General features: G+C 41.8%; 1 protein-coding gene across 8 annotated transcripts in view; it reads left to right on the plus strand.

Annotated features, from left to right (window-relative positions):
- The first annotated feature begins 406 nt into the window (after positions 1-406).
- GAS6 (growth arrest specific 6) overlaps positions 407-25,915 on the plus strand; it is a 72,917-nt gene continuing 47,408 nt past the window's right edge. For 3 of the 8 annotated variants that reach the window (XM_065591757.1, XM_008174316.4, XM_065591749.1), the window contains exons 1-4: positions 410-586; positions 1,240-1,406; positions 17,584-17,608; positions 18,275-18,337. In XM_065591757.1, coding sequence (XP_065447829.1) covers positions 517-586; positions 1,240-1,406; positions 17,584-17,608; positions 18,275-18,337 — 325 coding nt within the window. In that variant the 5' untranslated portion in view covers positions 410-516. Of the gene's footprint in view, positions 587-1,239; positions 1,407-17,230; positions 17,290-17,387; positions 17,609-18,274; positions 18,338-25,915 lie in introns of those variants that run through there. The other 5 variants (XM_042861410.2, XM_008174310.4, XM_065591762.1 and 2 more) reach the window with 4 other exon arrangements.

Below are 25,915 nucleotides of genomic sequence, written 5' to 3' on the forward strand. Positions count from 1 at the left end.
ATACAACTGAGCAGATGCCTCCGTGTTTGCAGAACGGGGGCCGTAGATTTCCAGGGCTCAGGTGCTACGGCGACGAATGCAAAACAAGGCGGCGAGTTGAGCGAGAGAGCCGGAGATGAGATGTAAAGGGGGAGTCCTTGCACAACGCACGAATGCACTATAGCCAGGGATGTTTTTAAAGGAGTCACTAGGGCTGCGTTAGTCACCTGGGGGCCCCGGCAGTTCAGTCCCCGCTGGACTTTCCCAGCTTGTCTCTATGCGGCCGGCCGCCCTCCATCTCCCGCAGCGCTGCCGCACCGAGCCAGAAGCGATAGGTGTGTCTGCGCGGCGCGGCCGGGGGGGGGGGACTTAATGATTGGGCGAGAAGAGCGCGAGCGACTCCCCTGCTGGGCTCTGCTGCAGCTGCTCGCGCCCGCGCTCGCCTCGCTCCCACAGTAGCCGCGCTCTCCCCGCTCGCGCCGGACCGCCCCGCTCCTCCTGCTCCCGCCGCCGGTCGCAGCAGGGCACAGCCGCAGCATGCCGCAGCCCGCGGCCGCCCTCGGGGCTGCCCTCCTGCTAGTCCTGCTGGCTACAGACTCCTCGCCGAGTGAGTGCCTCGGGGGCCTCGGTCCAACCCGGGGGGAAAACATCGCCCCCCGCCGGGACCCCCCTCCCCCGCAGCAATGCACCAGCCCAGCCCCTGCGACGGTGTGCAGGGGAAAGCAGCAGCTCCCCCCTTTTCTCCCAAGGACACCCAGAGAGCGTTTGGCGGGACGGGGGAGGGGATGATGGTGGGACACTGGCATTGTTGCGTGGGCAGAAGGAGTAGTGGGGGGATGGCTGGGGCATTCCTCGGGGGTGCACGTGTGTGGCAGTGTTCTAGGGGGCTGGAGGGGCAGGCAGGGTGTGAGCGCACCCCTGGGGCATTGCATGGCTAGGGGGCACAGGGGATGCGTGTGGTGCAATGCCGTGTCTGCCCAGTGTTTGGGGAGGCCTGCGGGGCTGGGGAGAGTACGTGCTAGTGCAGTGCTTTGTGCGGGGTGACTTGGTGTCTGTACAGCGGGGGTGCGTGTCGCAAGGTGGCTGGAGTGGGGCCGGGCTGTTGTGACACGGGCTTGCCTGTGTGCCGGGCCCCTCTGTGAGGGGTGCCCGCTCGTGGCATTGTGCTCCTGCTCTGTGCAATGTCCAGCCGGCGGGTGGGATTTGATTCCTGTAGTTACTGCTGCTTTCCCCCTCCCCGGTGTTTGTCTGCGGCCGCAGCCGTGCTGTTGAGAGCCCCGGAGGCTGCCCAGTTCTTGCGGCAGAGGCAGCGCCGAGCCTACCAGATCTTCGAGGAGACCAAGCAAGGCCATCTGGAGCGGGAGTGCGTAGAGGAGCTGTGCAACAAGGAAGAAGCCAGGGAAGTGTTTGAAAACGATCCTGAGACGGTAAGAGTGATGAGCGGAGCTGCCGATATATTGGGGTTTTACTGACAATCTCTCGCTCCCCGGCAACAGCTGGAATGAGGGCGCCAGCTGTCTGCACAGCTGGGGAAGTTGTTTGGGGGAGGAGGCGAACCATTAGATAAATAACTGAAACCACAGCATAACCAGCGCTTCCCTCAGTAGGGTTGTGTGAGTATTGTCAGGCCAAGCAAATACAGTTAAAAAAAAAAAGTCTGGATACCGGGCTGACATAATTTTACAGCATTTTTGTCTGGACACCTTTGTCTCCCTCTTCCCCCTCCGCCCCCCCTCCCCTTCCCTTGAAACCTAGGACATTTAAAATTGTTTTAGCTATGACCCAAAACAATGTCATAAAAGAAATTTCATGAAGAAATTTAAACATGCTTTAAAACTTTCAAGCCTTTTTTAGTGAGTATTTTGAGTTTGTGGTTTAGGATTGGAATTGCTCTAAATAAGAAGAGGGAAGGCCAGAAATAATGACTTGTATAGCATTTTTAATAATGGCATTGCTGTAAATCTGCACTGCATCTAGTCACAACCTACAAAAACAAATTAAAGTCCTCATGAATCTTGAGTATTCTGTTTTTGTGGCACTTTGTATGGCTATAGTTGTCTTGTTTTACTAAAGTTTGCTTATTTTCTTTTCCAGTTAGCTTGCACCTTCTGGGTGTGCTGTTTTGATTAGGCTGTCCCCTTTCAGGGGTCAGTTTAGTGGTGGGGAGTGAATTTCTTGGAGATCACATTGAGGCTTGATATTGCACAATGTGTTCATGTTAATAGTTCAATGCTTTTTGAGTGGGAGGAGATGCATAGTTCAGGAGTGGGGGTGGGGAGAGAGGGCAGGACTTGGCTTTTCCTCTTGACTTAATGTTTTATATTTAAGTGAAAACATGTCTTGACATGTATACCTTAATAGGCTAATAATGCATTGAATGCCCTACTTCACAGTGCAATGGATAGCTACGAACTGAAAGTAAAAAGGACAGCAGTTTGTAAATACATACTAATGCTGATTTTTCTTCTATCTGCAGTTCAGAGTTTAAGATCAAACTCCTGTTTAGTTAGGTCCACTAAGTGTCTGTTGCACTACTGCCTGTGTACATACTTTTTCACCTAGATACAATACTGTTTGGTGCTCTGTAAAATATATAGATTGAATGCAATATAAACACTTATAATGGGGTGTCAGACTGGCTGACACAATTATTTTCCATATTCCCCTTGAGCTAAAATGTTTTAGTAGAATCTTGCACTCATTCAGTGTAGGTGTGCAGAAAAAATATATCCAAAATGTGAACTTTGACCTTCCATAAATAAAGTTAATCTGAGGTCACCACTTGTATTTATTGGATTTTAGCCAAGAAAATTGGTAAGGGTGAGCAAGTGTATGACATACTCACAGACTTGTTCACTGGAAGGGTAGGCTGCTGTAAACATATGTAATGATTATGAAGAATAATACTTGGCACTTATTTCACACTTTTGAAAATTGTAAAGCTTTATTCCTATTATGAAGACCTTGAAGTCATTTGGGTTTTACATCTTATCTGTAGCTATAAGTAAATTCCCTGACACCTAGCCATGTTATTTAAGCAGCTTTGAATAACAAATATTTTGCAGTTGATAATGGTTTGTTTTATATTTGTGGATTTATTTTATTTTATTACAGCTGTTTGGTCTCTTTCTAATTTTGAAAAAAAAAAAAAAAACCTATAAGGGAATATTGTCAAGGTTACAGGCCTCTAATATTTGTGTCCACTTGCATGTTCTACATGCACCCAAAATGTTATGTTTTTAAAATGCTCCAAGCTCTGCAGGTCCTCTCCTGAGACAGCCACCAGCCCACCCAGAATGCTGAATTTGTTAGCAATTTGCACATGTGGTTCTTGCCTAAGACAAATCTTATGCCCCTTCCAATCTAGTTGCAGATCAATATGTGGCATAGAGACAGCACTTGTTGTGCTGCTGGACAGTCAACTAAGGATTATGGACAGAGATAAAATACCTATGCTATTATTACTGCATCTATTGAGAGTCTACAGTGTTATATTAATCATAAAGTAGCAGGGATGGATGAAGTCCCATTCAGGGAACACTGTTGCTTCTTTGACAGAGCCTAGAAGATTTTGATGGCCAGTTGTTCCTCATCATTTAGTGCTCTCATCTGTAGAACCGCACATGGCTTAATCTTGTCACCGCTCCTTCTTTACTTTTATATGAGGCAACTGAGGGGATTTGCTAGATGTTATGATCTGTGATGTTATTAATACACAGATGACAGTCTTATCCTGTTGACAGAGAGAATCAGGGACCTCTGAGAAACAGCTGTCTCAGACTCAATTCAGGAAAGATGGAAATAAAGTTAGATAGCAGTGCATTGCAGTTTGAGTAGTAGCACTAGCTGTGACCTCATCTCTCAGCAGAGGAAGTCTGTCCTCAAGTTGTTCAGGATGGCTGGAGATTGCATCTTTACTTCTTGGATGTGGGCCTAACCACAGTGATCTATGCTTTGGTCGTATCAAGAAGAGACTACATTAGTGCATTCTAGGGATGATCCTGAAGGCTAACCAGTAAGTGTAACTGTTTCAACAGACCCATCTATAAATTGTCAGGACTACATCATTCCAACACTCTGGTTTATGCACTGGGGCTTATCCAGCCCCAGATCTGTTCCAAGCTCCTGATCCTTATCTTTAAAGTGCTAGATGAGCATGGGCTTAGTCACATGAATGACTGCTTCTCATTACACTTTTTGGCATCTAAGGTCTAGTCTACACTACAGTGTTAGGTCAACGCAAGACAGCTTACGTTGACCTAACTATGGAAGTGTCTACACTTACATTTTGCTCCTGCAGACATAACTGCCCTGCTATGCCGACTGAATAACTCCGCTTCTATGAGTGGTGTAGAGTCAAGGTCAATGTAGTTAGGTTGAGACAGTGTCAGTATAGACACCACGTTGCTTATGTTGACTATTACTGGCTTTCAGTGCCCCACACTGACAATACAATTGATGTAAGCACTCCTGATGAGGGGAGACACTGCTGACATAAGGAGCAAAATGCAGACACACACAAGCGATGTAATTACTGCAGCGGCTGTATGCTGATATAAGTTAGGTTGTCTTAATTTTGTAGTGTAGACACAGCCTAAGGTTTAGTCTAAACTAAGGGCTTGTCTACACAAGGTAGCTAGAGCATAGTAAACAAGGGTGTGAATTTAGTGCTGTCAGGGTTCCTTCCCCACTCTGAACTCTAGGGTACAGATGTGGGGACCCGCATGAAAGCCCCCTAAGCTTATTTCTACCAGCTTAGGTTAAACCTGGTAAGCTACCACCACCAAGTGATTTAACAAGAAACAGGGAAAGGACCACTTGGAGTTACTCTTCCCCCCCCCCCCCCCAAATATCCCCCCTTTCCTGGGGAGGCTTGAGAATAATATCCTAACCAGTTGGTTACAAAGTGATCAAAGACCCAAACCCCTGAGTCTTTGGACTATGGAAAAATCAGTCAGGTTCTTAAAAGAAGTATTTTATTAAAAAGAAAATGTAAAAATCATCTCTGTAAAATCAGGATGGAAAATAACTTTACAAGGTAATCAGATTCAAAGAGCCCAGAGGAAACCCCTCTAGCCTTAGTTTCAAAGTTACAACAAAACAGGGCTAAACTTCCCTCTAGCAAAGGTAAAATTCACAAGTTGAGAAAACAAATACACCTTGCCTGGCTGTTACTTACAAGTTTGAAATATGAGAGACTTGTTCAGAAAGATTTGGAGAACATGGGTTGATGTCTGGTCCCTCTTAGTCCCAAGAGCGAACACCACCAAAACAAAGAGCACAAACAAAAGCTTCTCCCACCTCATCCCCCTCTCCCTCCCCCAGATTTGAAAGTATCTTGTCCCCTTATTGGTCCTTTGGGTTAAGTGTCAGCCAGGTTACCTGAGCTTCTTAACCCTTTACAGGTAAAAGGATTTTGGTGCCTCTGGCCAGGAGGGATTTTATAGTATTGTATACAGGAGGTTTGTTATCCTTCCCTTTATAGTTATGAGAAGTGCAGAGTAGCTAGTATGCTTTAACTCCCCATGTGGACATTCTTATTGCACACTAAAGCTTGGGCAGTTTAGCTTAATTCATTTCCAAAGTGTAAGCTAATGCGCACAGAGGCACTCTTAGCACTTGGTAAGAGAGACCACAGGGGGAGTTGGTGCAGAATAGCTAACTACTGCAGGCTTTTTCCTTATGTAGACAAACCATTAGATTTAAAGAAGTGATATGAAATCATATTAGCTAGTTCAGTTTAACTAATGCCTTCAAACACCTCTAGTCAAGACAAGGCAAGTTGTACTTTAGTATGTGCTAAGCTGGTCAAGTAAAAAGCCTAGATTTCCTCCTAATCCTATAAAGTTTATCCCAGAGCCAATTTTGGATTTTTTCCTTGTGGAAAGATAGCTCTGTTGACCCAATAAACAGAAATGAAACATTTTGACTTGCACCTACAGTAGGTAGGATGACTACGCGGTTGTCATTTTGGTGTCTTGCACGCATTGTTTTATTGACCAACCCTTCGGAAACACGCCTGCAAACAGATATTAGCAAAGACGTAAACTCTCTTAAACCTGAATGATGTTGTTGCCACATTTGTGATTACTTGCATCAACTGCTAGTCATGTTAAACCAGGTAGGGTTAAATAACCATTTATTTGCAAGTAAATACAGCTTTTTGTTTTATATTAGAATATTGACTAGTCCAAGACTGGGGGAGGGAAAATCATTTGTTACATTTCTAGTCTGAAATTTTTTCCTACCCTTAAAAGAAAACAAGGTTGTAGTATCTGTTTGACTATAAATGGTAAAAACACATACTGCTACGTTGGGATAGTCTTGCAGCCTATCTTTTCGATGAAGCCTATTGCAGCATCTTTATATATTGCTGCAGAACTCCTAGATAGGCTGAAATCTTTTGGCAGGTAAAAGAGGCTAGTGAAATAATCAGAGAGAATTTCAACAGATAATATTGTTGGAGAAAAATAAGAAAGGGAGCGTGTTAATGGAGGAGGATTGCTTCCTAGTGCAACATTTTAAATAAATGAGCTAGGTGTGATAAATAAGGTTAAAGTTGCAAAACATCTTGGATATAGAGATAAGAATGTTATCTTAGTTAACATGTTGATGAGGGCCTTTATGAAAGGCAGTAATACACAAATATTTGCCTGTAGTATTCCGTCAGCTACAATTAGCTTGTTAGCTTGCTGATAAACTGCTCTGGAATTTGGCTGAGCTATTCCTAAAATGGAATTTGCACAATTGTATGAGTAGAATGAAGGGTGCAAGGGAAAGTAACTAGCAATTTTTTAGTGAGCATGGATTTCACTTTTTAAAAAGTGTGGTAGGTCAGCTTGGTATGAGGGGGGTTAGGATGTAGTCTCTTGTTTTCATCAATTGTTGCTGCTACCGAGCTGCCACAGCAGCTATTTGTCACAATAGTAATTTGTTTTCAGTTGTTACTATCAAGAAATTACTAGTATTTTTGCTGTATACACTTGAAATGTCATTACAGTAGATCTTTTAAGGATTCTGGCCAGATCCTCAGCTGGGGTAAATCACTTCAGCTCTATTGAAATCAATGGAGCTATGTCAGTATACACCAGCTAAGGATCTAGCCCTCTGTGTTTACTGTGCACATTTAATGTAACCTGGAAAACCAGTAAATATTCATTTGTGTGCAGGGTGGGCATCTGACTTCCCAAGATACATATGGATAAGTCCCACTGTGTATCAAAGGGTTCATATCTTTACAGCCTTTGGCACTTGTGTTTTGGCAGAGATGTAGACAAGAGAACTGGTATAGTTACACAAGGTATGTAGCATAATTCACTGATTGCCTAATGGTTACTTCTAGTGATGGAAAACATAAAATGGTATCTGAGATAAGAAAGCATGAGTTGTCTTTTGTCTTCTAATTTTTTCTCCATGCAGAATTTTTTGACATGAATACAAATTTGGCATTGTTGTTCTAAATTTCTGTCTTCAGGATAGATGTCTGGCATCAGAGAGCATTAGATATAGTACCAGGCAGACTAGATTAGAAGCATGGTTTCAGTTATGAATTTAGCGATAGAGTGGACACATGAAGGCTTGCAAGGAAATAGACAATTTAACTCTTCTAGGAAAAGTATGAATCACAGTGTGTGCCTCCTTATCATATTTTTAAAAAACCCTCAACATTCTTTGTGCTCAGCTGAGCTTAACAAGAATTTGTATTTATGAAGCAGGAGCAATGGCCAGTGTATAGTAAAGGTCAAATGTATAGTTCAATTGATTGGTCTTGTTAAGTATGAATGTTTGTTATTGTCCCATCACATGATGTGTACAATACAACACAGTTAAGTTACAAATATAGACTACAGTTTCTGAAACTTTACTCCCCTCTTCTAGGAAGGATGTTGGCAGCTGAAATATCTAGGTCACACTTTTAATAATAGAGATGTAAATATAGATATCTAAATATTAATATCACATTAGAAAAGTAGGAAGAAATGTAGTGGTGGAAGGAGGGAAAGGGAGCTAAGTGGAGGGATGAGAGGTATAAAATGTCTTCAGGTTGTGTTAGTGGATATATATAGTCTAGACATGAATAATAGTTATATTATCTTTCAGCCTAGAAGTCCTCATTCCTGTATAGAATATTACTTTCTCAATCAAGGCAAAATCTTGCAAGATTTGTTCTAGAAAATCTTTTTTAACTTTTTATATTCTTACAGTATTTTGCTACATTGTAAATGAAGGGCCAAATTTACTGCTGGCATAAAGGGGGCCAGCTCAGTTAAAGTCATTAGAGTGGTATTAGTTTATGCTAATGCTAAATTTATCCAAGAGAGTGTGAGAGTTAGAGGAGAGTTTTGTTCTAATGACCTAAGCTAAGTATACTACAAAATGGAATCCCAGACACAACTGTATGAGATTTATAGATTTCAAGAAAGGAAATTTTGGGGAAATTAAGAAATGTTGTGAACCCAGTGCAGCAGGAAACTATTGGAAGAGATGAGCCAAATTTGCCACTGAGTCTACTGGAGTTGTACCTGTTTGAGCTGCGTCCACTTTCACAAGTGTGGAAGAAAGCTGGGAATCCTGAAACACATCATAACTAACACACAATGGATCACAGTTCCTCTGCGAGGAAAAACATGAGAAACTAGAAGCGCCTAGTATGGTGTTATGAGAGACTGTTCAGATATATGATGGAAAAAGGAAACTTAAAATGGAGGATTGTGAGGGAGTGGGATTATACAGGGTTGGAGCAAAGGAAAATGCACAGGAAAATCAGAATGGGTTAGTGTGATGGTGTGAGCCAAAGAACTCTAAGGATACAATGAATTTTTATAACTATATTGGGGGGTGGAGGGGAGAGTAGGGAATAAATACCAGAGAGAAAACACACCCATTAATAAGTCAGGGGAAACAAAATCAATTATGATTCTAAAATGGCAGAACAGCTTTCTTTTTAAATAAAGAAAAGGGGAATTGGACTATTGGGAATTAAGGCAGACACTTAGTACATCTGTTTGATGAAAATCAGGTAAAGGATTACGCTGGAAACATTGAATATGTACAAATTGGCAGTTACAGTTTATGTGCTTTCCAGGGTCTTAAATGAACTTAATGAACCATTGACAGTTACTTTTAAATAGTTATGAAGAACCTGCGAAGCACCAGAGGATTGGAAGGAAACCAGAAAATGTGATGCTGTTCTCCTTTAAAATGGAAAAATGTAATCCTGGTAACTATCATCCAACACACCCAACTTCAAACCCTCATAAGATAATTGAACAAATATTAAGTGACAATATTCCAAGCCACTTGAAATCAGGATTCATCATCTCCTTACATCACTCTTTTTCTCTCATATCTGGTGGAAGTTATTGAACAGATCTCTCCTCCTCCCTGTCTGCTCCCTTCATGGCTGTTTTACTGTGGCAGTCTGTTCCCTAGGCTCTCTGCTTCAGCAACATACCTGTTAGTGAGGTTCCTTTTTTCTGTTTCCTTGATTATAAACAGTGAAACCCAAAGAAGGGAGAGGCTTGTGAAGCTGAGGAAAAAGAACAAGTCTTGGTGTCCTGCCCACACTAAAGCGCCTTGTGCTGCCTGCCAGTGTGGGACAAAGGGAACCTAGCTGAAGAGAAGGAGGGAGAAATGAATGGGAGGCTGCAACTGGGCTGACCATCATTGTTCTGAATGACACCTGGTGGTGGCGCTTTTCAGGACAGCACGCATCAGATTTACTCCTGGAAGAGTGTTCCAGTAAGTTCCAGAACAGTTCATCAGCATTGACGGGGAAGGAAGGATGGCTTTGTCGTTGAGATGCTGGACTGGGACCCAGGAGATCTAGGTTTAATTCTTGGCTCCACCACAGACTTTCCAGTGTGACCTTGGGCATGTTGCTGAACTTCCCTATTCCTCAGTTGTCTGTCTGCTCTGAGACTAAGGGTATGTCTACATTAGTACTTCTGTTGGTAAAACTTTTGTTGGTCAGGGTGTGAAAAAAAGTTTCACCAACAGAAGCACTGGTGTGGGCACTGCTATGTCAGCGGGAGACTCTTTTCTGCTGACATAGATACTGCCACTCGTTGGGGGTGGTTTAATGATGCCAACAGGAGAGCTCTCTCCTGTCGGCAAAGAGCGGCTATATGGGAGACCTTACAGCAGTGCATCTGTGGCGGTACAGCAGTGCAGCTGCGGTGGTACAGCTGTGCCGCTGTAAGGCCTGTAGTGTAGACGTAGCCTAAGTCTATTCATGTGGTGAAGTGCTCAGGTTCTGCGGTAATGAAGGTTTAAATTAAAAAACCCTATGTGTATATAATTGAAATAAGAGCAAAACAATAAAAGATATTAACTCACCTTCCTTATCTTTCGAATATTTTGGGACCCACACAGCTACAACAACACTGTATACAACAATGGAATAAAATCAGTAGACTAAGGGAATGTGATAGATGTAGTGAAATGTATCTGTACTTCAGTAAAAGATTTAATACAGTGTTCTCTGAGACCTGACTTGAACATTTAATTCAGAATGGATGGGATATGTGCCTTGTCATTCTGTTTGAAGTATGACTGGATGATTCCAAAGAGTAACGATCAATGGTAATGTATCAAGTTGAGGGGAAATATCTTTTTTGATTACACCAGGGATAGTTGTTATGTCCAGTTTTTTTTAACGTCATTATTAATGATCCAAAGAGGGGTAAACAATAGATTAGTTAAATTTACAAATAATACACATTGGGATGTGTTGCAACTAGAGAGGATGCAACGCAGTACTAGGGATGATTTGTAAAGAGGTTAAGTAAATAGAGACTGGAGAACAAATTAAATTAATCCTTTTAAAATTGCAGGTTATTATAGCTGAGGAAAAATATGGTACCAGTGGAAGATAGGTGGACTCCCCATGGCATGAGTAATTTAAAAACTGGACTGGATTAACATAGTTTATAACCAACCCAGTGGAGACAGACTGCAATCCAAAATCATTAATAAAGATCCTAGCATTTGGATAGGGGGATCATTCTAATCCATTTCAAATAATTATTGCCCAATCAAGAATGGTCTCAGACTGCCAGTAGAAACCCTCATTATTTGCTGTTTGCCTTCTGTTCAACAATGAGCCATGTGGCTGTTTCTTTCTTTTCTTTCTGTTTGTTACTGTCGTGATATTATTTTCTTTAATTCATGCAAACTTGGTTTTATGGTTGTTTTATTTTTTATTTTTATTTTAATTTTTGACCACAAAAATCCTTGACTGGCGCTCAGAATATGCTGTTTGGAAACAGTCCTGTGTCTCAGTGAGAGAAAAGATGTTTTAAACTTTGGCTTCCAGCTTCTCTGGTTCTATAGCGACACCTTGTATTCCCTTAGAATAGAAACACAACTGCTGGTGCTAGAAATCCTTTTCTTAAATGTATGTTATAGTAAAGATGAGTGGTTTATTGGGCAAAATCAGCAACTCAGTGGAAGGGATAGTCATACTATTTGTGCTATGGGATAGTTGTGCAGTGTGGAATGGACATTTAACAAACCGGCACTGTGCCCATTTGGCACCCAAAGAAGATATAAGTTTGTGTTGTGGTGGCAGTACTGAAGATGGATCGAAACTCTAGCTGGGTGTTGAGCTGATTTGCTAGGTCCTGTAAAGTGTTGTTTGGTCAAAAATTACACAAAGAAATGCTGTGAACTATTTATGGGCCTGATTCTGCAATATGCAGAATACCTCTCACGAGTTTCTGAATATCCTCAACTCCTACTGAAGTTAATAGGAGTTAATAAGGCTCAGCAGCTTGCTGTAGAGACTCAACCCTTTCCAGGGCTGAGCCCTTTGTGACCATAATCCGTGACTGGGCTGACAAGCCATTTATGAGAAAGAAGGCTTGGGCACTCAACAAGGTATTCGCTCAAGCTGAATTTACATACACCTCTACCCCGATATAACACGAATTCGAATAGAACGCGGTAAAGCAGTGTTCTGGGGGGGGGCAGGGCTGCACACTCCGGCGGATCAAAGCAAGTTCGATATACCGCGTTATAGGTGAAACCGTGTTAAGATTTTTTGGCTCCTGAGGACAGCATTATATCGGGGTAGAGGTGTATTTGATTGGAAATTATTAATTATAGCACAGTTTTATTTAATGATGTTGTTAGATTTCAAGCAAACCTCCACCTTTTCCCTTTATGCATGGGAATTTTAGGGCTATAGTGCTGAAGTTGCACCCTTAAAATTTGTGCAATAATTTGCTGACACAAATCTCAGTAGTTAAATGATTGCTGGTGTCATTGCAGGAAAAAGTCAGCCAGTTGGACTTGTAGCTAGACATAATGACTTACATTTGCAAGTGTAAAACAAAAAAATTCAAGCACATAGTTTGGAGGCGCAAATTACATTTGTAAAGCAGGAGGCTATGCCACGTGGATGTTTTTCTAAAATATATGTTGCGGAAATTATTTGGGGGAAGTTTTATGGCCTGTTGTTATACAGGAAGTTGGATTAGATTATCACAATGGTCCCTTTTGGTTTTGGAATCTATGAATCCTAGATGAAAACCTACTCGATAAAGAGAAAGTGGAAGGCAAGATCCATGTAAGGTTTTGAATAACAGTAAATGGTGCAGGGGTTGTCACTTAATTGTAAAATGTTGCAAGTAGACCAGAAAACCAAACTAATTCAATTTCAAGTTATTGTGCTGATTCCATGGGTCTATAGAGTACCTATCCTGATGAAGGTCGATAAGATGGTTCCCTTCTTCTGCTAGGGAAAGCATAGTTTTCTGATGCAGGTTTTGTTGTGCTGCATTTTGTTTCCTGAGGGTAAAAAAAAGCTAGGCTATTAAAGTGGAGGTGCAAAGAAAAAGTAAATAGGCTTTTATGTCCTTTTATGTTTAGTTTGTGAAGTCTAAAGAAGGCCTGAGAAGAGTCTTTCTCCCCTCCCCTGCTTTTTGTTGTTGTTTAATATTAGAAATTCAGAAGTTGTCTCACTTGAAAGACTGTGTCCCTGTCTACATTGGGAAAATGTTCATAAAACGGCCCACTTTTGCTAACACTGTTTAGTAGACCTGCTGGTGTTAACAACATTGGAAGCTCTAGTGTAGATAAACTCTCACCCGCTGCCACCAGTGTTTAAGCACTGTGTTGATTAGACCCGGCTCTGATAAGGGTTACATGATATGACATTAAAACAAAACAGAGGCAATTGATAGACAATCTACTCTAGGGATCCCAATATTGCTGATTTAGTGTTAGCCACAGTGGGAAAATTTCCCTCTTATAGCAAGATCTTGGTTATGCTTTCAGAAGAGCTATTTATATACTGTGACTTACCTAAGGACTGCTTTCTGAGTTGATGTTCTTCCATCTTCTCTAAAAATGTGGTGGGACAAATATGACGCTGGTGTAACTTCACTAGCTTTGGGGTGGTGATGCCAGAGATGAGTTTCATGCAGTGGATTTAAAATAAACTGAAGTAAAAGTACCAAATACCTATAAAAATTCTTCTACCGTGGAATGATGGAAACAGAAAGTGGAAAAGAAATTGTATTCATCACATTGAAAGACTCATTTTTTAAATAGTATTTAAATCTCCTGAGTTAAAAATGAGTCTGTATCTCCTGGACTGTGAAGAAAAGGTCTCCTTTCTCTTGAACGCAATGGAAGAAGGCAAGCAAGAGCCTGTCTGGAGAGACTGGCCCTATGCCATAGTTTCCACTTCAGTGGAGGGGAGGAGACTTGGATCATGTGAGACCTCTCCTGGACCTTCTCCTCCCTCCTTTTTCTGTTCCTACCTGAGATCTGTGCGGGGGCACATGTCACATTGTAAACTGCTTATTTACAGATGACACAGGCAACACTGGATACTGCAGGTTATGCAACGCCATCCTTGGAAATTGAGGCTTCCCTAGGTACAAAAGTAGGTTGATTGACAAGTATGATCCAGACACAATGAGACGTTGTATTGAGCCACAAGTAAGAGGCATTAACATTTTGTCTGTTTTGATGGGAGCACACAGAGTTTGGAATTGTTCATACCTGCACTGATGGAGGCCATTCTCTGATGGAGGTTAACAGTTCCGTCAAGCAGGGCTGGAGTGTGCTTGCCTTCCCCTCATTTGGAGTGGGATATTATTGACGGATGGGATAGTTATGCTGACTGGTGAGGTTGACAGAATATCTCTATGCGTTATGGTCTGAAAGATGTTTGTGTATAATTTTGGGTAAATAAAGCATGTGCCTCGTATCTTTTTTTATTCCAACAGTTACTGTAAAAACAAATCCAAGGGAAAGGGGTGACAATATGTCAGTGTTAATTCCATTCTTTAGAGTCCTAGCTGGAAACTAACATTGACTGTACTTATGTGGTTAGTTTTGCCACTGGAGTGGCCACAAAAGGATCAGCTAATAAATTATTGCTATTGATGCTATAGATACTACGTGGCTTTCTGAATCGTGAGATGTCAACAGACTAAGTTTAAGTCAGCTAGTTCAAAACTAAACAATGCGTTGAGTGCATCTCTCACCACACTTTTTAATATTATGGATATATTAGCAAGCCACAAAATATTTCTCTTTGTATTATTTTTGATTTTTATAAGATCCTGAAAATGGAATGGAAGACTTCTTTTATTTTGCATACTTTTTGAGGTGTGTGTGACTATTTAGTAGGGGCTTGATTCTGCAAGGAGCTCAGGGCCCTCAACTCCCACTGAAATCCATGGGAGTTGAGGGTTCAGAGCACTTTTCAGGTTTGGGCCATCAGAATCTATGAAATGGGGATATAGAGCTCAGTGCTCGTGCTAGAAAACAGGTAAGTTTCACTGTATTATTCTACAGACTAGAAACATTTCAAAGCTTTAATAATACAAAGTGCTAACCAGTGCTCCTGCAAAACAATACCACCTTGACATTAAGTCATTTTCTGTTCTAATGATCGGAAGTAATTCAGCATTCCTTTTGGGTTAATCCTTTGGTTTTAGCCAACCAAAACCACAGAACCACTAGCTCTTTGGAAATTTGCAACAATTCACCTGAACGTGGTGGATGGGGAAGTCATTTTCACCTCCGCTTTTGTTATTACTTTAATTACAGCTCAGAACTAAACCCATTAAATAAAAAGTTAAACTATCATGAGCAAATTATATTAAAACCCATAGTCAGTCTCGTTTTTATTTAAAATTGGTTCACTCTTTGTCACACTTCAAAGAGGTCATCTACAGTCTGAGAGGTAATATTGATCTTTATTATTGATAAGGGAGGAGTTTGGTGTAAAATAAATAAATGGGCCATTGGAGGAAGGGAGAAAAGAGTTTAAAATTATATTGTAGACTTCAGTTGAAATTAGTTACTTAACCTGTATGTCTCTGGACCACAACTTATAGTGGACAAACATCTGGTCAGTTTCATTTTGTTGCTGTTTGAAAAGCCCTGAGCAGTAGCAGAGGCACAGTTTTGTCCACAGACTCAGTAAACTAGCATTGCATTAGTTTACGCTGAATTTGTGTTTAGAAGGTTATGTTTGCAACCAAAACAGCTAATAATTTTTAAATGGAAGTTTGGATTCTGAACAAGTTGATGGTACTTTCCAAATATTCTTCTTACTCATCACAGGTAAGTAGGTTAGTGGATTTTTCTGCCCTGCTTCTTCTTGTAACAGAGCTCCAACAGTCGTAATAGCAGCCAACTTAGATGAATGTACATGAAACAGGCCACTTCTGTCCCTTTTGATTCACTTCAAATATTTGTTTTTGCCAGTAAATTGATTGGGCTGGTATCTGTGGTTGTGCTACATCCCCATTTTTCACAGCTGTAGGTTAACAAAGGGGAAAGATTTAAAGAAAATTTCAGATCATTCCATCATATACATACATCTTTTACAATTCAAGTACTGACTGTGGCTCAGTATGTTGTTAAGTGCACATCCTGGTGCTCTTTGAAGTACTTAAACTGTTAGTGTGAAAATAAAAATAAATACAATTTTTGCTCCACGTTTTTCAAAGCTTTGATTTCTTACTGTGGCTGAAAAGCAGTAAAAATATCTGAAAACCAAAGAAACCTGGTCTAAATGTTATGCTAAGGACCAGATTCTGAGGTCCTCACTGAGTCCTTAGTGACCCAGATTTTTAGTGATTCCATTGAGAGTGCATGTGCTCAGCGGTTCTTGGCCCTGTATGTCCTTTTAATCTAAATGTGCTGCAGCTTTAACTAGTCTTTACTGAAGCTTCTTTGATTTTAGGTTATGAGATCATGTAGCTGTGGTTCAGCAAATGGAGCTTGTTCACCAAAAGCTTTTGATCGTCTAGATAATGCAAAATTATTCTAGATTTCATGACCTAGTTGGTCAATTGGATTGCAGCTGACAGTCCACGTGTGTTGTATCAGTGTGTGTATAATGCATGTGTGCATGTGGTAATGCGCACACGCATGTGTAATAGGAGTTTAGAGTAGTTTCAGAATCTTGGGAATTCTGCTGCCTAAACGGATCTTGTGGTACACAAGATAATTACAAAACATGTCGTCAAACCCATCTCAACCTCACTGTAGATACTGGAATTGTACTGAAATCTTTCAAGTGGCCTCACAAAGACCGACAGTTACATGTAGGATATTGTGATCATTGGGGGAAGAGTATGCTTAACTCAAGCAACAAAATTTAAATCCCTGAAATTGTCAGTACTTTATCCTGAGTCATCCTGTTAACCTTAGTTTTAACAATGTTTTAAACTAGCAATTTAAAGTGAAAGTATTAAGGGCGATGTAACATTGTAAAGAGATCTTTTCTGTAGCTACAAGTTTTGTCGATTTTTTTCAAAGACCTCTGAAGGCAATTTGTGGTCTATGTAAAAAATGCATTGTAAAAATATATTGACTCTTCTGAACTAGTGTTTCTCAATAACTGTTCCATGGACTGGCCCCGGTCCCTGAGATCTCCCTGACACAGTTTAGGAAGGCAGCAACCTGGTCCCTGGTATCAAAAGGTTGAGAAACACACTGTTCTAAACCATGCTGCTGTGGTGCGTCCCCATATTTGCATGCTCAGAGTGTTCTTTTCTTTCAACAGATATTGTTAGCTGTATACGTTACTGGGCAGTTTTATAAGGGAAGCTCTTCAGAGTAATAGTGTGCTCCTCGTTCTAGAGGCAAAGGAGAAATTTAGGCTTTTACTCTAATGGTGAAGGTGATGTCAGAGTTCTGCTGTTGCAGAGCGACTCCAAAGAGGGGACAGTGGGTGACTAAATGATTCTGTACTTTTCCCTCTGGTTTTTATCCCCAGATACCTCTTACTTCCTCTACCTCATGCCATGATCAGCATCTTTACTTCTTGGATAGTGGGTAAGTGGCTTCCTGTTCAGTCACTGCCAGTGCCACTTCATAGGTCAGCTGTCAAAAAATTCTTTGAGACAAACCATTTTTTCCCCTTCCCCCTTCAGATCAAAGTAATCCGTTCCATTATCTTCTGTCTCCATTGGCCCAGGGCAAAAGAAGTTAAGAGTCCTACGTTTGGACCCCGTTGTGCCGCCACCAGGCTAGACCATCAAACTAGCAGCAGCAGTTAAAAATTAATAAAATTGATAATAAAAACGAATATTATTCCAATAAATCTTTGCTTTTTTCTTTCTCCCACAGGACTATTTTTACCCGAAATACTTGGGTGAGTTACAGTTATTACTTTCACTTTTTGGCAGTGCTGGTATGTGTGCCTAACATTGGAACGTGGGACAGCCAGTCTGTCCAAAAGAATGTAATAGAGATCCTCTATTCCATCCTGAAATAGAACCAATTGCTCCTCATATGATTTTAAAGTGGGTATATTTTATTTATATCTATAGAATGACATACACAAACACTTTACATTCTTTATATATATATATATATATATATATAGCTTGCAGACCTGTTGCTTTTTACATTCTGTGTATCATTGTCATACCACCACATTGCTTTACATTTAGTATTTAACATTACATATATCAACAGTTTTAGAAAACTCTATATGCTTTTTAGATTTGAGAGAAATCTTTTCTATTTAGTAGGTCAGCCTTTAGTAGCTACTAAGATCCTTTTAGCACAATAGTAGCATCTGGTAGAATAATCATATTGTACAGTAGAATTATAAACTGTTCAACTGAACATCAGAGCTAAAATATTTATATGAACTAAGAAGAATTTTTAAGGCATCTGAAGGGCTGCAGTTTAGCATGGATTTTGTACCTTCCCTCCAGAGCCTTGCTTAACGAAACATCATCAGGCCAGATATCAATTTACACACTGTGACAGCTGGCACATAATAATAACAATTTCATTTTCTGTTCTTCAGCTTGTATTGACAAATTTGGGTCACCGTATACAAGAAGTCCAGATTTCCTTACATGCGTTCATAGTAAGCATTTTTCATATTGTATATTACAACTAAGCATAACAGTCATTTGGTTTGAGGTGGGGAGTCATCTCAGTCATCTCCATTCTGATAGAACTTTAGCACCCCTCCTACCCATTTGCTTTCTTGAGGACCTTATGTCATGTGTGGCACCCTTCCAGCTGAAGGACCAGTTGAGACTTTATTCCTTTCAGAATCCATTAATGCTGCTCCTTCGTCTTCCAAAGGGTTTGTGTTTAGCGATGCAGGGCATTTTTTCTCCCCCGCTTTCTCAAGGGCTGGGCAATCTGGGAAGCAAGAGACAAGAACTAGGATTTACAATTAGGTCTTTCCCTGGGCTCGGCTCCTCACTTTAACTTCTTTTTCTAAGGAAAGAAAAAGAAAGTTTGGTTCTTCTCTGTTAAGCCTGAATTTCACCTTAAGTCATTTTAAATCTGTTAGTCTTTAAGGTGCTACCGGACTCCTTGTTGTTTTTGTGGCTACAGACTAACATGGCTACCCCCTGATACTTAAGAGGGACTTTGGTGACTTTCTGCACACGGTGAATTTCATCCATCACATGACAAATTTCTGTGTTGTATGAAAAGCTGCCAAATCACATTTATTCAGGTCATGAGTAAAAAGATGGATTTGTCAACCTGAAAACTCAACTTGGAATCATGTTGAAAGTCAAGCTGGGTTCTTTCTGGCCTGTGAATTTATTAATGATAAAGATTCTGCAGTTGGAATTTAGTTAACCATTATGAAAACTATCCAGTTTCCTCTCCCATAGCTATGTTGGCACCATAGTGTTAAAAATATAAAGTAGCAAAAAAAAATTTCACTCGTAAGCAGATACAATTCTAAATATACCCGGGAAGCAAATCAACTGAGTAAACAGGCATTATTTATAGCTAATCACGTCAATTTTTCCTATGTATTTCAGTGTCTTATTATGGTCCAGTTTGATTGGTAGGATTTCATGACCAATGTTAGGGAGTTATTCACAAAAGAGGGATACAATTACCACTTCACTAAGTTTTCAAGGTTAAAATCCATTAGCACTGCAACAGCTTCCCTAAACTGTTGACAGAGTTGGCTGTATCTGAACTCCAAGACTAATAAGCAAAAATGTAAGATCTGAATTTACAAAATTCAGCAACATGACTTACATAATGTAAAAGAATCATCTGAATAATTCATAAATGTGTTAGAAATATTGGGCCAAAGGGCGTTTACCTGTGTAAGGATGAATAAAAGCTGAGGAAGGGGCTAAGAATTTGGCCAATTGTAGATTAAGAGGTTTAGCACTATAATCATATATATTCTTTCCAGTTTAAAATCCAGAAATGTTTAAAACAGAGGGCATACAAATGTAATGAACTAATGGCTGGATTGTGGCCAGCCATTGCTTGCGTACACAGGGGCAGGGAAAGAAGGTGTGGAAGGAGCCCCTCCATCTTATATCTACTCTCAGAATTTGCTATCATTTCAGTCCTTATGCTCACCTGACCACAAGGACTCCATAAGTCTGACACTTCTCAGTGACCTCATTTCTTTGTCAAAACAAGATGGTAAAGGGTCTCTTCAACATAGCAGACAAACATATAACAGGATCCAATGGCTGGAGGTTGTTGCTAGACAAATCCAGACTGGAAATAAGGTGCACACTTTTAACAGTGAGGGTAATTTAACCATTGGACCAGCTTACCAAGGGATATGAAGATTCTCTGTCATGTAAAATCTTTATAACAGTCTTTCTAAAAGATGCTGTAATTCAAACAAATTATAAAATTGATGCTGGCATTACTGGGTAAATTCTATGACTTGTGTTATGCAGGAGGTCAGACTAGATGATGTAATGGTTCTTTCTGGCCTTAAAATCTATGATTATGCTTTTTTTTTTTTTTTAAATGAGGCATGTAGATGATGTTGTAATTTGACAAATTCCCAGTGCAGTTTTAATCCAAAAAGTTCATAAATCTCAGAAGATAAATTTAGAAGTCACAAGTGGCAATTACTATTTTCAGACTTTCAGCTATTTTCAGACATCGTTTTGATGTCAATTTTGAAAAAAAACTAGAAGTTTATAAATTAGGGTGTGATATCTGAATACGAGGAAAGAGAATACTTACTTGTGCTAGGAGATCTAAATGGATGGAGACAAAGGCCCTGAGAGCCTGATTCTGTTTCCTGTTATACTGATGTAAATTGGGAATAATTCTAATGAAGTTGTTAGAATTACACTGTTGCAAAACTAGTGCAAGAGCCTAGTCAGACCGTGTGTTACACACAAACCAATGTGGGCAAAGGAACAAAGCATCCAGCGCAATGTTGGCACTATACAAAGAATAAAGTAGTTAATTCTTCCACTCCCAGTGGGTTTGGACTTATTTTATTGTCACACTGTATTTCTCCCATTTTGCTCTGCAGAACAGGTAGGGATGGAGTGTGTAGGAAAAGATGCAGAGGCCGGGGATCCTCTGAAAATTTGGGCACCAACCCTGTCTGTTCATTTTGTCTACTAGGCTCCTCTGAAGAGCATCACAAAGTGTACAAGGCTAGTTAATGCTGCTTTGGACAATGTTAAGCTTACTGTACACAAGCTTTGGTCTGCATAGGGAAAGGAACATGCTCAGAGCTGCTGTTTCTTTGCTTGTTTCCCTGCTCCCTGACCACTCCTTCCCCTCCGCTCCCCACCCTTCCGTATGGCCTGTCAGCTATGCAGAGACTTTCTCGGGGGGACATTGGCAGGTGTGCATGTGTGGTGTGCAGCCTGTATAGCTGCTTTTTCCTAGTGTGCAGCCTTCCTCGTGCCCTTTCAATGGGTTGGGTTTGCTCTGCTCTGCAGAGCTGGGGGGAGGGAAGACATTTAGGCCTTGTTTGTGATTGAGTGTCCTTGATTATCACGGTGAGCCTTTCAAGGAGGGCTAGGTGCAAAGGCTTTGGCTAGTGATTCTCAGACATTCTTGGCATTTCAAGACAAACTATTACAAATATGTATTCCTATGGCAGCAGGCTAACCACATTCCATTCCCTAACAGTTCTCTAGTGCCTTCCTCCCTCTCTCGCAACAGAATTATTACTGAGGCCTAAGATAAGTTCTTATCTTCTCTATAACTTGGTCCTGACTAGAAATTCTTGATGTTACCTTAATTGCAGAGCTGCTCGGGTTACTGTAGTCTTATCACTTTTTGATAGAAATGGACAGAATTATTGGGGGGGAATGTAAATACTATAAATGTAGGGAATTTAGCCCTTTGGGGCTATTTTAAGAGTTCCTTTCTCCTTCTCCTCCTTCACCCCCCCCCCCCTAACACACCATATACAGCTACAGAAACCACCACCAGTTACTTATTCCCTTTGTCCTTTAGAAATGATTGAGTCTTTATAATAAGCAGGATCACAATTGACAGGTATTTTTTTGAGTGTGTCTGAACTGTACCTTACTATCCTTTAATCCAGTTACCATTACTAGGTACTATTAAGTATTCAACAGGAAAGAGGGGGGGAGGGGGAAATGTCGTGCCATCCATTGCATTAATTCAAAAATAAATACAAAACTATTGCTACAGGGAAACTGGATAATTTGCTGCAGCAAAAATGGCTAAACTTATTTTTTGAGTCTCTGTAAAGTTTAAAAACACTGTAGGTATACATGATTTAAGAAGGGTGCTAAGATGATAGGCACACATCCTTCATGGACAGTGGAAACTTAGGGCTTGTCTACATGCGGAAGCTCTTCTAGAATAATCTAGACAGAATTCAAAGTGCAGTAGCTATTCCGCACGAAGGGCAAGTCTACGCTACAAAATTAAGTTGACCTAAATTACGTTGATGTACAGCTGCTGCAGTAATTAAATCACTTTTGCACATCCACACTATGCTACTTGTGTCGGCAGTGTGCGTCCTCACTAGCAGCGTTTCCATCGATGCAGAGAGCAGTGCACCATGAGTAGCTATCCCACTGTGCAACTCGCCTCCATCTAGTGTAGGGTATTTTGGGAAGGGTTTGCAATGCCTCATGAGGGAAACGAGTTGCGCAGGGGTGACTGGGGACATGGTTTCAACGTTCCAGGATGCAGTTTTCTCCATCCCAGATTTTATCTGCATCCCATAATATTTCACGCCTCTCGTCAAAAGCCCCCCAAACCTGCTTGTCTGCCATCTGTGTGAGAAGCATGGATCTGCACAGCTCTGCACTATTGTGATGAGCGTTGCGAGCATGGCTCGCCTGATCCTGCAGTATCTGCAGAGCCGCCAGAGTAGTCATGGGGAACGTGACAATTCCTTGGAGGCTAGATTGCTGTAGGACATAGAAACAATCCAAGCTTGTTGTTGGCATTCATGGAGCAGCTGTAGACGATGGAGCATAAGTTCTAAGCCCAAGAAACAATCACTGACGGGTGGGATCACATCATTATGCAGGTATGGGATGATGAGCAGTGGCTGCAGAACTTTCAGATGCTCAAGGCCACATTCCTGGATGTGTGTGTGGAGCTCGCCCCAGCCCTCCAGTTCAGTGACACCAAAATGAGAGCTACACTGACAGTGGAGAAGCGAGTGATGATCGCTGTGTTGAAGCTTGCAATGCCAGATTGCTACTGGTCAGTCAGGAATCAATTTGGAGTTGGGAAATCCATTGTGACAGTTGCTGTGATGCAAATGTGCAGGGCCTCTAATCGCATCCTGCTACGAAGGACTGTGATTCTGGGCAATGTGCAGGACATAGTGGATAGTTTTGCAGCAATGGGGTTCCTGAACTCTGGTGGGGCGATAGATGGCACGCATATCCCTATTTTGGTTCCAGACCACTTTGCCACATAGAAAAGTAACCATTTCTGCTGATGTACTATGGTATTGCGAGCGCTTGTGGATCACTGAGGACATTTTACCAACATCAGTGTGGGCTGGTCAGGGAAGGTGCATGACACATGCATCTTTAAGAACAAAGGCTTGTTCAGAAAGCTGCAAGCAGGGACTTTCTTTCCAGAACAGAGGATTACCATTGAGGATGTTGAAATGCCACTAGTGATTCTGGGAGACTCCGCTTACCCCTTACTCCCATGGCTCATGAAGCCGTACACCAGCCACTTTGACAGCAGCAAGGAGCACTTCAACTACAGGCTCAGCAGGTACAGAATGACAGTTGAATGTACCTTTGGCTATTTGAAAGGCTGTTGGCGCTGTCTACTCATGCAATTAGACCTCAGTGAAAAAAATATCCCAATGGTTATAGTTGCCTGCTGTGTCCTTCATAATATCTGAAGCAAATGGAGAAAAATTTCTACTGCAGTGGAGGGTGTAGGTAGAACAGCTGTCTGTGGATTTTGAGCAGCCAGATACCAGGGCTATAAGAAGAGCTCAACGGGGAGCTATTCAGCTCAGATAGGCTTTGAAAGACCATTTTAATAATGAGCTACAGTAATTTGTGTTGCTTTAGTGTGCTCTGCCTGGCATTGGTTTTATGCACCTTAGTATGAATTTTGTAATGAGTGCTATGTGTGTAAAAAATATAACATTGCAAATACAACTATTGCTATTATCTGTGAATGATTTCAGCCCCATCCAGTATATGTTGTGAACTAATAAAGATGACTTAATTTCCATAAATAGACTTTTATTCCAAACCCAGACAAACAAACATATTTATAACTGAATGAAACTTTATAAATACAGGGAAAAGAATCTTTGAAGGGGAAAGAACACTCATTTCCATTTCACAAACACATATCAGCCTTGTCTCTCACAGGTCAGTGTATGTGTGGCTGAGATTGCCTGTACTCCTCCCCGGGAGTGATAGGGGTAGTCCAGCGGCCTTGGATGCCATGTGGAATGTGGCGGGGCTGCGAAGGGAGGTCTTGGAATGCAGTTCTAAATGGGCTGCAGAAGGAAGCGAGCACGGGTCTGTTCAACCTTGAAGGTCAGCAAGAGTCTCTAGCATTTCTGTCTGACACTTGAGAAGTGCTAGCATCTCCTGCTACACGTCTCTCTCCTTTTCCTCTGCCTTTCTCCTCTCTGCTTGATCCCCATCCATGCTGTCTGTGAGGGTAATTCTCCAAGCCCTGTGTTTGGTATCTGAAGCACCAGAGGCTTGCAGGATCTCTTAGAACATGTCATCCTGCCTCCTCTTCCTTCTCCTCCTCATCTGGCTGAGCTGCTCCACTGGTGTAGATGGAGAGACCCTCAAGGACATGTTTCCAGCTGCAAAGATGCTCAGAGGTCCTATTGTGAGTGTATTCACAAGATAAATGGAAATTTGCTATACTGAACTCACTCCCCTTGATGCACACAAGTTTAAAGCACTGCATTCACATTTTTTCGTTGGGATTCGTAGAGCATGGCGGCAGTCCCAGCTGTGGTGAGTACGGCCCGGGGGGTGGGATGCAGGCAAATTCGGACAAGAAGGGGGCGATGTAGTTCAAGGGCATGAGTATATGTGGATAGGGCAACTGAACTGAGTACTGGCACTGTTTTCCACAAGTGGTGATGATTTTAGCTATCATCTCACTCCTGAGGGTAACAGAGTCTGAAAGGGAACAGTTCATGCATGCATCCTGCTGCAGACCGGGTCCGTATGCCGCTAGCCTGTGTGCTGCATTGGTGCCTGCTGAAGTAATTGCTGAGTGCCATGGGAAAGTGTCCTACCACGGTGGAAGAACTAACTGAGCCCTCCCCAAAGAAACCTTTGGCAGAAGATTGCAGACTACCTCCAGGAAAGTTTCCTCAAGATCTTTATGGAAGATTCACCGGACATTCCAGTGCACATAAACTGTTCTGCAGGGTCCCCTCTGCCTAAGTGTACAGGGGAATGAGAAGCAGATAGTAATTCTTCCTCTACTGGTTATTTCACTACCTCATCTAGCGAGGTTATAAAAGAGTAAATGAACAGATGTGTCCCTGCAATATCAAAGCAAATTGCAAACTTACCAGAGGTTCCTTCCTCTGTATCAGCCTCACCCGCACTGGACTGTAGGGACTGGCTTTACTGCTCTGGAGTCAAAAACAGATCCTGGCTCACTGTGCCACTGGATCCCCTGGTTACCTGTCCCCCATACTTCTCCTCCTCCTCTTCCTCATCCAACAGCTCCTCCTCATTGTTCATTCTGGAGGCCTGTGACTCTTGAGTTCTCCAAAGTATCAACAGCAGCTCTTTGTAAAAGCGGCATGTCTGCAGCTCTGCACCAGAGCAACTATTAGCCTCCCTTGCCTTCTGCTATGTCTGCCACAGTTCCTTGGCTTTCACAGGGTTCTGCTGCAGGTCCCTCTTGTAGCCCTTCTCCTTCATGCCCCGAGCGATCTGCTCATAGGTATCAACGTTTCTATGTCTGGATTGAAGCTGTGCCTACACAGCCTCTTCTCCCCACAATCCCAGGAGATCCACCACCTCCCGTGTACTCCAGGCAGGAGTGTGTCTGCAGCGTGTAGCCAGCATGGGCAGCTGGGCAGTTGGTAGGTGAGCTCTCCACGCCGAGCAAACAGGAAATGGAATTTCAAAAATTTGTGGGGATTTAGAGGGGAGGGGCATATATACCTATGTACCTTCCGCCAAGCAGTGGAGTTCAAAATGGTGACCAGAGTGGTCATTGTGAGGCATTGTGG

This window comes from Chrysemys picta, chromosome 1 (assembly GCF_011386835.1).
Source record: "Chrysemys picta bellii isolate R12L10 chromosome 1, ASM1138683v2, whole genome shotgun sequence".
Taxonomy (NCBI): domain Eukaryota; kingdom Metazoa; phylum Chordata; order Testudines; family Emydidae; genus Chrysemys; species Chrysemys picta.